General features: G+C 40.8%; 1 protein-coding gene across 10 annotated transcripts in view; it reads right to left on the reverse strand.

The window, feature by feature from the left end:
* TTC7A (tetratricopeptide repeat domain 7A) overlaps window positions 1-16,391 on the reverse strand; it is a 172,185-nt gene that overhangs the window by 118,319 nt on the left and 37,475 nt on the right. For all 10 annotated transcript variants that reach the window (XM_051782864.1, XM_051782866.1, XM_051782872.1 and 7 more), the window contains 2 exons: window positions 9,934-10,071; window positions 9,424-9,507 (listed from right to left, as the gene is read on the reverse strand). In XM_051782864.1, coding sequence (XP_051638824.1) covers window positions 9,424-9,507; window positions 9,934-10,071 — 222 coding nt within the window. The remainder of the gene's footprint in view (window positions 1-9,423; window positions 9,508-9,933; window positions 10,072-16,391) is intronic.

A 16,391-nucleotide genomic window follows, 5' to 3' on the forward strand; every position in this document is an offset into this window, starting at 1 on the left:
TCACAGAATGCTACCTGCATTGCAAGCAGCTGGTATTCCCAGTAGCATACTGGACATGTTGGAAATCCAAGCGAACTCCACAAGGAACCTACCTGGCACATCATCTTCTTGCTCTTCTACATATAATCCAACCTCACAGGTGCTTCCAGAAAAAATAAATGTGCCAGCGGGACAACATGCACCATGACAGTCAGTATATCCGCAACTGAACTCCATCCATCCTTGTCATCTCACCATGCAAAAGTGAATTAAAAAGGCCAGATATGTAAAAGACACTGTCCATAGTCAAAGGTTGCAGAAACAGACACAAACGGAACCCAGTGGTGGTTTTTCAGCTCCCCATCAGCAGCGTGACTGCAGGGAAAGCAGGAGGCACCTGGGAGCTGGTGACAGCTCTCCTGTGGGTCAGCACAACCAGCACTAGCACAAACCAAAGCAGTCACAGGCCTGTCCTAATTTGGGCCACAGCCGTAGGACTTCCCCAGGTGTACATCAGAAGAGAAGTGATACAAGTCCCAAGTCTGCTCAGGAGGCAACTGCAAAACAGTGACTACTCAATGCTGCAAAGCAGAATGTCCCAGCCTGTGTCTACACCCAAACACCTCAAATGTGGAGTCACTTTATTACATGCACTCGGGAGCTTCTGAACATGGGTTTACAAGAGTGAAAGCCACAGTTTCCACACTGCTTCTTAAACATTTACAAAGTTATGTCACTTTAAAGAGGTTTATAAAATTTGCAACTAAACATATGGAGCAGAAGGGGTTTTAGAAACAGGGTGATATGAAGCCTTTCTCCCCAGCTGCATTTTAAAAATTCAAGAGCCATTATGTAATTTCACCTTGAAAACTTTACTCAGCAGATATTTTACATAGATGATGAAAATGTTAGTCAAGGAATGACAGGAGAAATAATATCCCACTTCCACAGTGACCTTACTTAGGGGAGACTGGCATGACATATAGTATCAAGGTTTCTTAAAGATACTAATTACAGACATTAATATCCAGGAGAAAAATATTATCCACTCATTACTGAATACAGATGTCACTGGTTTGTAAAAATACTTAATATGAAACAGTGTTTGTACAACATTGAAATAATCTGATATTAAAATGTACATATTCTTTCACTTAGAGTGGGTGGACCAGGCAGCCAAGCACATTGTTTGCGAGATTCACTGCAAGGCAATAATAATTAGATTTATTGGTGAGGAATGTTTTGAGAAGAGCAGAAATTGAACTCCAATTCAGTGCATGCTTCCTACTCATAATTCTGAGCTTTAGAGGGGCTCACATCATAATTCAAGACAGGATTTCAGTTCTTTCCGTTTAGCTTGCTAATTGTTGGATTATAATGACTGCACTGGAACCAGTTCCCAAGGACTTCAGAAAACTAGGGATTTGCCTCTGGGTCTCATTTGGCCTCTCTCTGGGAAGAAGGCTTTTAACGTTCCCTCAAACACACACAGACCTGTTAAACAGACATGGTTTAAAAAAATGGCAAACTTGCTGACAGCTGCCTCATGGGGGTTTAAATTTTGCTTATGGGAGGTCTAATGTAGAAGTTCTCAGCCTTGGGATCTTCATCAGATTTAAGATTCATGACCGTCCTCCCTTTGTTATGACCAACAAAGCACACAGTTCAAATCAGGTTATGGAATGGAAATGCTGTTCTAATGAGAATGTTCAGCCATCGAAGAAATTTCAAAAAGAATAAGGGACTTAAGAATTTCAAATACCTGATTGGGCATCTCAATCCTTCACATAACAACAACTTCAGGGTTTTTAAAATGGAGACAAAGATGAACATGGCACTACTGTTGCATATTTAAATCCAAGATCTGTACAAAGTTGGTTTTCTTTGTCAATTTTCCCCTCATCTAATCTACTTACATACCGTAGTTTTCTTCTGCGGAGATCACAAACATCCTTTACAACAGTTTCTGAGAAAAAAATTAGGCAGTTTCTGGGAAGTAGAAAGCAATACTGATAAATGGTTGCTTTTGATACAGGCTTCTGAAAGAGCTGTATGTACCACATGCAATTTAGGGGCAAGGACACTTCTTGATCTCCAGTAAGAAATCACAAGGAAGCTATGGGGAAGGAGAAGGGAGGAGAAGACACCTTCCCCTAAGCAATTACAGCAGCCATGATTTTGAATCCTTTAAGGGAGTAAAATGTAAAGAAAAACAACTATCCAAATACAGAACACAATTCTCATTCCCCATTTACTAATTCAATAATAAAGCATGAAGACATACTCCTCAAAGATTCTTGTACATGAGGTCTTGCCATCAGTTATGATAAACTCATAGATGCTGCCCAAATGCTGGTTTTCCTAGCTTACTCCAGCGTAATTTTCTTTCCCCTCCTCTGCTCTCTCACTATACCAAAGCAACAAAAGAAGGATGTTAGGAACTTGTTTCATATTTAGAAGATAAGAAACCACAGATATAAGTAAAAGAAAGAAGAATTCCCAGACAGTAAATCATGCCAGACAAACTTTGACATGCTATAAATAATTGCTCTCCTCTTGCAAAGGTTCCAAAGACTTTTCTATTTTTTTTGCTTCTTTGGCAATACTTTTTAGCCAGAGGGAAAAACTTTTCACCTCATGGTGGTGGTTTTGGTAGACAGCCTCATTCCCAGTTCACCTGGCAGTTTAGTACAGAGATGAATCTCCACAACCAGTACTGCTAGCATCATCCTATCTGACTTTAAAAACTGCATTATTTCAAAGGGATTGTGGGGAAGGAGAGGAAATCTTTCATCACTATACAAGAATTAATATTCCCTGTATCCTGGGATTCACAGACATTTAACTATAAATGACCTTGAACCAAGGCAGAAAGATGACAGTGTGAGCCAGCAATTGAGAACTCTGGAATTAGTTGTTTTGAATTCAGAGATTTCTGTGAACCCCTCAGCATTAACATTATTCCCCTAAGATATTTACTTCTCTTAACACAAGGACCAATTCTCTCCCTTTTCTTTTACCTCATATTTAGCAAATTCCAGCATTGGAGTTAAGCAGCTTCCAACACTCCCTCTTAAAAGTACCTCTTAAATTCTAAGATCTAGAAGCATACATTTGCCCTTGCTAATTGTGACAAACACCTCACTTCACACTTTCTGTCAAGGAAAGAGAGTTAAGCCTGAAGGTAATTATATAGCCCACCTAGGTATTCTGCTTGACAGTCAGGCATCTTAGGAAATTTCCATTTTTTGTACTATCTACAGCATACAGGCAAACTCCCTTCTAATCTTTCCTTTGCGCCAAACGAAACCGAACTATTGAATATCCCCTAGACAGCTGACCTTTGTAACACGATCTTTAACCAATGGATGTTCAATATTTTAACTTTCGTTCCCCAGCAATGCTATTTAAGGAGCCATCTGAGGCCTCTGTTGCTCCCAAGGTTCCTGCCTGCAATACAAAGAGAAATGTACTTTTTTTTATGCCAGTTGCCTAGCAACAGCCTAAGCTTTTGCAAGGAAACCAACAGAAGGAACAGCCTAAATCATAAAATTTGTCTGCTGTTGCTGTAGAATTATGTATTAAATATATTTATAACTTTCCTTCTAACCTTCTGGAAAGCTGTATGTTGGCAGTACAGGCATGGCTGAGTCAAACCTGAAGCTCCTCGAAGCACTTAGAGACATCTGCTTTTGCTGCACTGTTTAAATAAGGGGAAGATTCCTTTTTTTTGGGTGCAACACAGATATGAGCAGCTCAGACATTAGCTTGTTGTTATTTGGCTATGACCAGTATGTATTAGCAACTTGCTAAGGGCTCCAAAATCAAAGTTCATGGCTGTGTAAGACTAGTTTCAAAACCCTAAAAATGCTGCCAGAACAAGCCCTGGGCAAGGCTGCAACATCTCCAATTGCTGAGCAGCCAAGAGTAGCACAGTGACACTGCAAGATTAGCTCTGGGAAGAGCTGGAGCCTGCTCCCTCAGAAACACAGCTGAATGACATAAGCCAAGGAGGATGCGATTATTTTCCCTTGTATAACACAAGACACCTCTTGAATCGTTATGTGATTAAGAAAACCATTCAGGTAGACAAGCATGACGATTTCTTCCTCTGTGCCTTAAACATGAACAAACATAAAGGGTATGAGCAGAAAGGAGCACCTCATGTAGTTGAAAGCTGCTTTATCTGCCTGCTTTTGCAAGGTACCATGCTTGGAGTTTATATTCCCTACTGCCAAGCCTATCTATCTATCTATCTATGTGGTAATGTTGACCATTGTTCCTATGGTGTCCTCTGTATGGGCTATCAGGGGCTGGGGGTGATGAGCAACAATGCAGCTGTTTCTGAAGTCACACAATTGCTATCCTCAAGGCGAGCACTGAGTTGACAATGTTCCCAAGGGCTGGAGAGCTTTGTGCCAGGCACCCCAGGAACACATCAGCAATACAAGGCCTGCTGAACACAGCCCTTGCCTCCAGGTACCCGCTTCCAGCTCCACTGAGCTCTCACAGAGGCTTTTCCCCACAGATCCTTTAATTGTTCCTGAGCTCTTCTTTAGTCACTTTTTGATGCACTTCATCCCCTCAAGGAGTATACAGTATGAGGGGTAAAAGCAGATTATCCTCTCCTAGCAGATGTTCCAGGCTTCCTTCAGCTGGCTAAGGCTATACTGCTCCCCACCCCTCCTCTCAAAAAACACACATCCTAAAGCTCTTAATTCACTAACCAAGTTGTGCTGGGGGGGATTTTTGGGCAGAAACATTAAACGTGAGTGTGAAAATGTTTCTACGCACTCCATACACCAAACAACAATAAACATTCACTGGACATGAGAGATTAAGACTTATGAGAGTTGAATGGCTCAGTCAGGGCACCCAGCACTTTTAGACAAAGTAGATTCATTGTTCACAGAATAATTTCACAGCTATCCTTGAAGAAAACAGGAAAACCCCTAGGAAAAGCCCTAGGAAAACAGCAAATCATTGTCACTAAATACGAATCTCACTTCCTTGGGTAGTAGGTAAAAGAGAGGCATTGGTGTTGCCTCATGTTGTTGAAGGCACATATTTTCACAGTTTATCTTTCCCTTAAGCAGTTTGACAGGTAAAGAAGACACAATGCAGATCTAGAAGACTTTCTTAAATACCTAAGTTTAACCTAGAGCCCGCTCACGATGCACTCCTGAGTCTCTACTCCCAGAGAGCTCCAGTGACACTTTGGAACACCAAGGCTAGGTCCTGTGTGAGGGTATTAGGTGTGGAAGGGGACAGAAATCTGAACAAGGAACATGTAACTGATCCAACTGGTCCAAGGCCAATGAAATGCTTGTGAGTGCACAAGGACCCTATTTCACATCCCTTGTGCTTGTAATACATCATCTAGACACTATGACAATTTTGCCTCCGACTTCAGAAACGTCGGTAGAGCTACCCTAGTCTGCAGGAGAGCTGTGTGCTGGTAACCTTCATGACCTCCAGTGGAAAGTGTTTAGCTGGAAAGCAGCAGCACAGAACAAGTCTGCCCCAAGCAGCTCTCTTTCTCTTCACCACTGTCAAGACTACAAAGTCATCTCTACTCTGTAAATGAGAGTTTGGTCCTTCCTTTCCCCATGCTGCTGAATACTGGTCACTTTTTCAAAATCTTGAGACAAACAGATGCAACTGTCTGCACTCATTTTACTCTGGCAGCAGGACAGTGGCTCATCTCACTGCCTGAGGACTCTGCCAGATGGCATCCGGCTATCATACCACTCGCCAATCAGGCTCCAGCCTGTCCATGCATGGCAGCAGAGCCAGGGAGCTGCTATGCCCACTCAGCCTCTAGCTGTTGTATTACCACATTGCCAAGGTTATTACCAGCAGAAGCAACTTAAAGCATCTTTGAAGAACTCAGCATTCAGTTTTCCAGCACAACAAGAACAAGGGTACAGCATTAGACTAATTTAAACCTCTTTTGCCTATCCAGAACTGCACTTGGTGACACAGGACAACTATCACCATGTCTTTGCCATTGTCTAGGGTTTCTCAGCATTTCATCTAAAATTGCCTACATAAGTCTTCCAAATGTAATGGTGGATTTCAGTAATTTAAGTATACATGCCTTCTTTGTTTAGAGAATATACAACTCAGTATAACAGGCATTTCTAAGAATGGGTTAAAAAACAACCAGACCACACCATCTCTCTCATTATGCAAGCTGCTGAGAAACACAGGGAAGTGAAATTGCTGTTACTTCATTATTTCCACCACTTAAATGGATAAAAGACAGACAGGAAGGTTATGCTTCTCTGAGTTTTTTCATTCACTGTTTTAGAAGCCCCAAGGCCTGCAGGAACTTACTGAAGTGATGTGCCTATTTTTTTGAGACACATGCTTTTCAGAATAATGTGTAAACTCAAGCCTACATGCAGTAATGAGCCTAGGTGACTGGCTTGACATTCAGACTGATCACTTGTGAAAAATGACAATCACCATTTGGCAATTTTTGGCTGGTAGAGGACTAAACGACTTTGAAACTCAACTCGACTGAATTAATCTGAAGATGAATGAACAAAATAAAAGTAACACTAGTTAAATTCAGTGTAGAATAGAAGGCAAGATAGGATTTTACAGCACTTTCAAGAAGGTCAAAGTGTGAAAATCCTAAAAACATTAAAAAAAAAAGATAAACCAAAGTTTCCAGCATTTACAGTTTGATAGAACTGTTCCTGTTGTGCCCAGGATTTATGAGCATGATTTGCTGCACTGCCAAACGAGTAATGCTGCAGGATGTGAGATTTCATTACCAAGAAATGAGATCAGGAATTGGCTGTGACTGAGACAGGTGAAAACAGATCTTTACCTATAAAAGCTCAAGTGTACTCTGCATTCTGCAGTCTAGACAGACCACACTGTTTTCTCATCAGTTCTTTCTGCAACACTGGAGCACTTACTTTTAAATGAACTCTGTCCTGCTATCAAGCTCCAAAGCAACATAAAAATGTATGCCACATTTCCCATTAGCAAGATGACGCATTGCAGAGTATACAACAGGAATCCTCAGGGAATACTTTGGGATTAGAAGCGAAATACTGCACAGATGGGACTGCTGGGTAAGGGAATTCCCTCTGACCTATATAGGGCTCAGAACATTTAGAGCTTTTACATCAACAGGCAAGATTAGGACATTTTACCTTGTAAATATTTAAAGTACAGGCAAAAAGACATGACATACTTGAAAATCTGAAAAGACAGGGCAGTTATAGAGATGGATACTTGTGTTGCCATTTTTTTTTTTTTAAAGTACCAAATATTCAGTAATTTCTAGGGAAGGTGAAGAGGTATGCAAACATATAGGGACAGGGACAGAACTGCCATACAAGTTATTAGAAGGCTGCATTTCTAATCATCATACTAACCTACGACTGAACCACAATTATTCTCTGCATACACTCATTCTCAACCATTGGCAGTTAAAAATCTAGATTTGCTCTCCAGCAGATTACTAGAGCTACAGTATTATCTGCTGTTGAGAAACAGGTCAAACAACTTGTAAAAAGCCGATAAAGCTCCCAGACAAGCCCTGTGTTTATGGGAAGATACTGTGTCTTTCCACCATAGCCTATGTAGTCATTGTTGTCCTCAGTATCAAGAGATCAGGTATCCGGAGGATTTGTAAAGACACAGAGGGCAGGACTGTGCTAACTCCAGCTGAATGCCAAGGAGAGCTGGACATGACTTGTAAACCCCCAACCTGACATAGACCAGTGCAAGTATTAATACCATGTCACCAAGCTCATTGTTTAAGTATTCCATTAGTAGCTTCAGGTTTCCTTATACATGATTGAGTCTAGCCATTGTTTTCATACTTGGAATTGGATTTTGAAATGCTTGTACTGAACTTCTGTAGGAATCTGCTAGGTTCTTTCTGTCTAAACATCTCCCTTCAGCTCCCTGCTGATCTGTGTTGCCAAAGCTTTAGTATCTCATAAATCACCTCTATCTGTTCTATTCAAAAAGAGACAACTGTAGAGTTCCACAACAGAGTGAAGAGTGTGCAAAGTCCCACTGAGTACACCCCTGGTGCCTCACAGAGGTGGCACTACATATTTGCCCAGGGTGTTCTACAGATGCCCAATGATGCAGGTTCCACACAACCTCCACAGGGCAATCTTTTTCCAGTGTTCCACTATCCTTTTGTGCCTCTTAATAGGACACATGAATTTGTGTTGCTGCAACTGGAAGCCATCACATCTTGTCCTAACCACCACAAACAAGATTAACCCCTTCTTTTAAGAGCTCTTGAAGACTTGTTTCTCTTAATCATTTCAGTCTCTCCACAATCCTGCTTACTGTACCCTTAGCCATATTTGATGCTCTTTATTAGACTTTCTCTTGGTTTTCTGCCATTTTCTTGAAGTAAAATGCTTAACAACTGACAGTCTTCCAACATAAGGCCTTGCCTATGTTCACAGAAGTCAAGGAATCCCTTCAGACATTTTCAAAGTTTTGCAGCAACTTACACATCACATTGCCCAAGATGACAATTCATCTCCCATTTCCATGCCAAAGCCACTGTTTCCAGCTCAGCTCATACGCATAAAAGGACTGTAGTACATGCAGTGTGCCAGATGACCGCTAGTTGGTGGTCTCCACGGATTCCTGTACACTGCATGGGCACAGAATATACGACCACATTAAGTGGTCTACCAATGCATAGCATCAATTCGCTCATACCTCTAAAAAGTGTAGGTGGGGACTCCAGGAAGGTTACATTTTGTACCATCTACATTTCTTACAGTAAGTCCACTCTTTTAACACTAATAAAAAAACAGCTCCTGCTGCCACTGCCTACCTTTCACAACCAGATTTCAGCCATCTCAATGGTTTACTGATAACTTTGACAAATATACTAATTTTAAAACAACACATACAAAACACATGACCATTCCAATATTGACACATGCTTTCTTTTTCTAAAGTTTATTTTGTATCGAGCATTTCAAAAATATTAAACCTTGCAAGCTCTCTATGACAAAACATTAACATTTCCTTGATCATATGGAGAAGCTGCAGCTTAAGTCAACTGCCCAAAGACACAGAGTGAGTTGAGTTTTAGACATCAGTTCTTTCTTATACAAAGCACATTTATGTGGAACCTGCAGAGAACGGACAGCTGTATAACACTTAGCATCCTGCACAGATGCATGAAACCCATTTTCTCCCTGATAATGAGAAACAAATATGACATGGAAAGAACACTACTCAATACCAAATGCATGCACCTGACCACAAAGTGCAATCGGAGACTAAAATGAGAGCACTGTCCTTCAACATAGTTGCCTGATAGCCCCTACTCTCACAAAATACATGGATTTGATGGATTTGCACATTCAAACAAGTAATCTAGATACACTCTGCCAGAGGAAAATGTGCCCTTTCTAAGTCCTTCAGTTTGAACCTTACCTTTCCACAAGCTACCATGGACAGGGCAAGCTGGTACCAGAGGTGAAACTCATCAAATGCAAACTTCATGGCTCTCTCCAAGCACTGAGAAAGAAATGACAGGAGAAATATCAGAATTTTCTTTATTTATTTTCCTCATTATACCTTTCATCAAGACTCCTGCTTGGGTCAGGAAACAATCTGTTGTGGCCCAGGACCCAGGTGTTTTTCGGGGGTTTGTTTTTTGGTTTTTTTTTTAAGACACCATTTTCCTCTTCTCAGTTAATGGGACTTGCTAGCATACCTCATCACCTCAAATGGCAGCCACTTTGTTCAAGTGCCCACACAAATTATGTCAATGTCTCAAAAGTTCTGTGTGCACTTCATGCCTGTGCTGCCACAGCTCTGCAGCTTTTTCTACTAATTGCCAACTGGTGTGCTTCATTTTCATGTTCCCCATCAAGTTACTGCAAAGAGGGGCTTTGCCAGCACGTTTCAAGGGGCAGCTGAGGCAGAGTGAGGAGGAGGTACCTCAGACAGCATCACATACTGCCCTCTTCTGCCCAGTGTGATGCTGAGGAGGTCGTAGACTGCAGAGGCATCCTGGAGGCTGACGGCTCGGTCATCCTGCTGGTCTGGGGCTCGGCTGATCACTGCGTCCCGGTTTGCCTAGGCACAGACACAAATGAAGCATCAGACTCCAAAAGAGAAAAAGAGAACTGACTCCTCCACAGCAAGCTACACCCATCACCCATAACATTTTGTTTAATATCATCTCAAGATTTATTTTTTTTTTCTTAAATTTATCCTAACATAAGGGAGGTGCTTCCACACAGGTATTTTATATCCACATGAAGCAAACTCAAGAAGATAGCTGTACGTACAGAAAGGAACTGCAAGGAATACCTCATCTGGAGTTGTGCCGCAGAATTAGAGCATTATGAAACAGACCTACCAGATCCCATTTCCTCAATAATTAGAAATTCAAGGCCATCCTTAAACCATCTTCCTTATTTCCTCAATAATTAGAAATTCAAGGCCATCCTTAAACCATCTTCCTTATTACTTCAATTGTCTCTAACTGCAATAACTGCTTCCATGGTTGATAATTTATCTTCTGTGTCCACACTTGATTTCTTCACAATTGTATGTGTTTTTGTTGTTCTTTTCTGCTACTCACTTTTCATTTTTTAATTTGAGCAGGTTGCCTTTGGTAATCAGATTTGTCTGTCATCAATTTAAAGCAGTTAGTGGTTTGGGCAATGCAATACCAAATTTTTTTTTTTTTAATATATGTGTTAATTTTGCTAACCTATCAGTGCATTACTTGGCCTAGATCAGGAAGAAACACTACTTTTGACAGAAAATAATCAGTTTGAGTATATGTGAGGATGTCCCAAAATACCACATGCCACAGACTCAGATTTAACTCGAGATCCCAGCCCTTTTAGTTTTTCAGAACACAAAGGGAAAGATTATGATCCCGGAGTAAACTGAAATGCCCCTCTAACTTCCAAATGCAGAGGACCTCACCCAGACTGCCCAGCCTCTGAGAGAGGGAGTGCTAGATGCCACCGAGCCCTAGCACCTACTGATAGCACAGACACACTGCCCTGGGCTCCTCAACTGAAAGGGGTGCAACATCAGACAGTCAGGTCTAGACATCTAAAAGATCAGAAAAATTAAGAAAATTGCCAGCAGTTTCACCTCAGGCAAAGACAAACAAAATGTTCCCTCCCTGAAACAGAAAGGTTATGAGATTTATTTTATAATATTTACTACTATAATCTTACATCTATTTCTTTCTAAATGTAGGGAGATTTTTTTTTCCTAAAAAGGTTAAACATGGGAATTAAGTGTAATAAAAATTTCCAGAATATGCAGCCCTTAAAGCCCACACATACTTCATTATGATTAAGCTGCAGCTGTTTCATCATGATTTTATCTGTGTAATGCCCCAGTTCCAAGCACTCTTCATCACAGCCTCTAGCTGAGACTGCAAACACAATTACTGACAACTAACACAATCACAACCAAGACCTAAATGGTGACTGCAGTTAAAGGCAAGCTGACAGATCAGACTGTCTAGTATTTGCACAAATAAACTTACACCAACTCCTGCAGCCACAAAAGTAGTTTTCTTTTTCATGCTACTGCAAAAGACATAATTTGTGATTAAAAAAATAGTTCAGAACAATAGGTTGCATGAGAGGGTGAAACCATCTTCAAAGAGATAATCCTGCTGTCACATTACAGGAGCACAACTTATCTACCTTTATTAGCAGAAATAAATAAGAATAAAAAAAAATAGATGTTTAAGATCCGCTTGGATTTAACACAAGACTGCTACTTTAAAAGGAAAAAAGGAGTTAAAGTAAAGGCATATACCAAAGGATCCTTATTGCCAAGTGAATCCTCCTACGTAGATACACTAGCACTAACAATTTTTTCTGCACTGGTTACATTTTTCTGACAATTGTTTGTAGAAAACAGCTACTGAGATAGCACCCCCATGCTCTGTAATCTCATCATCAACCTCCCATTAGAGTCAGCTATAGTCTGATGCCTTTTTGGGTATCCATCTAGTACCAAGCCATGATTTTCAAGTGGATACATTAGCACAGACAGAAAATTGATCAGAACCGATGACTGCACATTAAGTTCTGCCACAGATACTGGTACTAGAGGGAAGAACACACCTCAATCCTGCAAAAGCAGGAATACAGGACATATTACAAGGATGAAACATTCTAAAATTGCAGTCATACTGAACACAGTGTACATATCGTACTTCACCCAAGCAGTTAGCAGTTAAAAACACCATATGCATAGGCATGATGAATATTCTTTCCATGAAGGTCATAAACCTGATGATTTTGTTCAAGCTTTCAAATCTCAAAGCCATAGGTCATCTCTGCAAACTATCACTCTGTGCTTGCATGCATAAAAGTTGCCACTGGCAAATTCATCATTACTTCTATCCCAACAATTTTTTTAATGCTGACTCTATTTACAATTGCTAATTCCGGCTACTCTAAAAAAAAAAAAATCAAGAAGAGCCCTCACTATCACAGAGACACACACAAAAAAACCAACCACAAACCAAAAGGTGCAAACCTCCTAAGAAACTAACTGAATGGTAGCAAGAATATGGAGTGTGTCTAACACAATAATGTAAATACCAACCCAAAGCTCGAGGTATAATTTACTACCGCAGTGTTACATACAGGAGGGCAGAGAAGGGAATATGAATCACTATTTCCTGAAACCCACTCAGGGAAACTGGCATGTTTCTGTGGCCTGCCTCTCACAGAAGGAAGTATGCTGCGACCCAGATAACTATTAGGAGGGAGATTTTTTTGTCTTTACCTATGTTTGTGTTTTTGTAAATGTTAGTTTTATCAGTGAGAAATCCTGACAGTTGCTGGTGCAGAGGATTTGTAGAGTTACTGCAACACAGCATACACCAATTCTGGTGGATGGGGAATTTTACTTAGTGAAATGTAAAGAGATACTTCCTTTTGCATTTGAGAATACAAAAATTCTAAGTTATTTACACCAACATTTTTTCAGTACCTCTGTTTCTGTTGTTTCAGACACTAATTTTCCTGAACGCAAATGGAAAAAAGGTTATTTGTAGAACACTGGTCTCAAGCAGTGTATCAATAACATAAGTAACAATTTCAATTTGTCCTACCACATTACTTCCTCCTCCACTATAAGCAGCAGTAAAACACAGCTACAAATACATTTTTAACACCCCCAGCATGACTATTCCATTTAAGCTGTTCCCATTGTCACGCAGACATGCCTCACAGCACAAAAGCAGGATGGAGAGAGATGATGAGTCACACCATCAAAAGAACCTCTTTTCAAGACTCTTTTGAGGGATGGAGAAGGTCACTAATGCTACCAACATAAGTTTCACAATTGGGAGTTAGTGTTACTTGCATTATACAGAGCAAAAATATACACTCAATGCCTCTTTATTTGAGATACTCCTCGGTAATCAAGCAACCCAGAGACACATCGCATTTGTATATTCTGGGATGCATTAGTAGTGGGTCAGACATCACACCAGTCCTATCTGGGGAGACTGGACACATTTCATAGTCAGCCCTGACACATGACAGCGAGCATCTTCAGCCCTCCCTTTCCACAGGTCAGTGACACAACCCATCTGCAGGCCACACATCCCCAAAAGGTTCCAGCCCAGGCTGGTACCCCTGAGCTAAGCAGCATTCAGCCACTGTGTCTGCACCGTGCCAGATGCCCAGCTCAGGTGTTCAACCTGACAGGGCACAGAATCAGCTGAGGTTAGCAGGGCTTTTCAGGTCTGGCTCCAAACCTCAGCAATACCACCATATGGGACTTTCAGACCTAAGCTGGCTCTGAAAGACCTGCCTTTCTGGGCATCTGCAACGTAACTAACAACCCGGCAGAGCTACAGACAGCGTGTACCTTCCTATCCACATAGGCAATATATTTATCTGCAAACTAGATAAGCCATCTATCCACAGAGGATTTGGGGTATATCAACGACCCTTATTTATGGCATGTTTATTTCACAAAGAAAGGAAAAGAGCCACAGCAAATCCAAACAGCCATTACTTCAGCAGTTATTACGCACGCAGTTACGCAGCAGAAAATTAAATTTTACCACAGTACAAAGATGTGCTTCTTAATAAAACGTCAAGCAATCATACGAATTACAATAGAGCATATTCCATGTAGCAGCCCCTTCTCACAGCAATTAGCTATGAAGTATCCTTTAATTGCTCACTTTGAAACATGGCTCCCCCTGCTTTCTTCCAAAGAAGAAAACGAAAGCAATTAAAATCTTTAATGAGTGCCTGCTGCCTGCCCCCTAATTCATGGGCATTCGAATGTTTAACTTGTGTCTTTCCATAATAGACATAATTGCCAGATTCACTGCAACCCATCTATACAGAACGGCAGCATGTTTTACACAGTGTACTGTAATAATGTAATTGGTGTGATTCAATACTAGCATTAAGAGAGAAAAACAAATGCTATGCATGTAAGACTGACAACAGGCCTTTGAAATCATGCAATTGATGTCTTTACTGCTAAGAGCTGAAAAATATTTAGCCCATATCCTTTGGGTCTCCGTTCTGGCTGTTCTGCCTGTATTGCCAACAAAATGAATTAATTCCTCACAGTGGCAAGAATCGATGCAATGGAAGAAGCTATGGACTTCTTGCTTTGGTTATTGATCATTTCTACACAGCACCTGAAGGCTTCCTTCACCAATATACACAAAGAAAATATTCAGGGTTGACCGCAAAACTACTGTGAAAATGGGAAGTCGACTGAACAGGGAGGACACACCATGCCCCAGGAACTCAACAAAACTCCTCTCACAGAGATACCACACTTGTTCCACTTAAGACAGAAGCATAGTGAATGAAAACATAGCTCTTGTGAACTATATGGCATCTGTCTCATTTCTGGTAAGTAACAGACCACAAGTTACTGGTGCCCAATTCAGATGTCTCAGCAAAACAGCCTATTATTATTGTTTAATCAATATGACCATATAGATATATCTTTTATGTTTCAGGTGTATTTTAATGCCTTGTACTGTAACAGAACTAATTCTGGAAACATCACTGAAAGCAAGACAGACATACCCACCCATCCAGAAGCACCCAACAACCCTACACACAAGGAAGAGAGAAAGAAAGTAAGGAAGTTTGTTTATGGATACTGTTTTGTAGTAATCTGGATTTAGAGAACTATCTTCCAAGAATTTACATCCCCCTTGCAAGTTTGGAAACAAGACTTCCTACTGCAAAGCAGAAGAAAAAAAGCTCTCTACTCTGCCTCAAGTAACTCACATTAGAACTATTTATTCAAGAGGCAATTAACAGAGGTAGTGTATTTCCCACCAGAAACATCCTGCAATCCATCTCTGCTGGTCCCAAACACTTAGCTTTGCCTTGCAAACCAGTTAAAGAGACAGTCAGATTTGCTATTGTAAGTGCACAACTGTGATTTGGCAGGAGGGGGCAATCCCATCCCCAGTTGTCTCTTTCAGCTGCCATAATCTGACAGCCCTCAAGAAAATATTAGTGATGGTCATCTAGCTGTTGTATCATCACTGGTCTTGGCACCACTCAAAACCAACAAACAAACAAACAACAAAGAAACTCCACAACCTATAAAAGCTACAAGAGATTATTCTCCTTTGCCAAGATTGTTCTCCTATAGAACTAGGAAATGGAGAGCTAACAGGTTTTAATTATTTCTGTGCTTAAAAATACATGAGTTTAATCTTATTCTATTAAAGGCATGCTCACAGCCATGAGTTTGTTCTCACCAGTAAAAAGAACAGGACAAGTCCCAGTATCTTACTTCCCCCTCACCATCTGTTCCATGCTCTCAGGCTCTCCAAGGTCAAATCGCCTTTAGGGATTCGAATCAGAGATAAGATGGGGATGACATTTCTAATCTTTGTTACACAGGCACAGAATTTATTAGTTTTGGATACGAGGAGCTTCATTTCCAGCATGAGTGAAGTGAATACAGAGCCAAAAAAAATAATCCATGTTACCTGGTATGTTTGGTGGATCACATCAGCCAAAATCCCCTGTTGTAAGAGACAGCACTGAATAAAGGGATTTCAGATGGTAGTCAGGACCTCAGATTCAAGAGGGGAAGGTTTCTACATAAACTAAGAACTTTTTCTTTTGGGGTTTTTTTTGGTGAGTTTTTTTTTGGGGGGGGGGGGGGTAACCTCAAAAGTAAACACAAAAAGCAATAGAAAGTGTTCCATTCCTGGCTCTGAGAAACTTCTGGTTAACTTTAAGGGCAGTGCAGTCAATTCTGAATACTCTTGAGAACGGCTATTAAAATAAACAAAGCTGCAGCTAGGGGTTAGTCATGCCAAACCTCCTCTGTCTACCCCCTGCAGTTCAAAGCACCAGAGTCCCTGATGGCGGAACCAGTACCATTCCCACTGGTAG

Source organism: Manacus candei, unplaced genomic scaffold (assembly GCF_025592945.1).
Source record: "Manacus candei isolate 608988 ecotype Guabito, Panama unplaced genomic scaffold, ASM2559294v1 h1tg000017l, whole genome shotgun sequence".
Classification (NCBI taxonomy): domain Eukaryota; kingdom Metazoa; phylum Chordata; class Aves; order Passeriformes; family Pipridae; genus Manacus; species Manacus candei.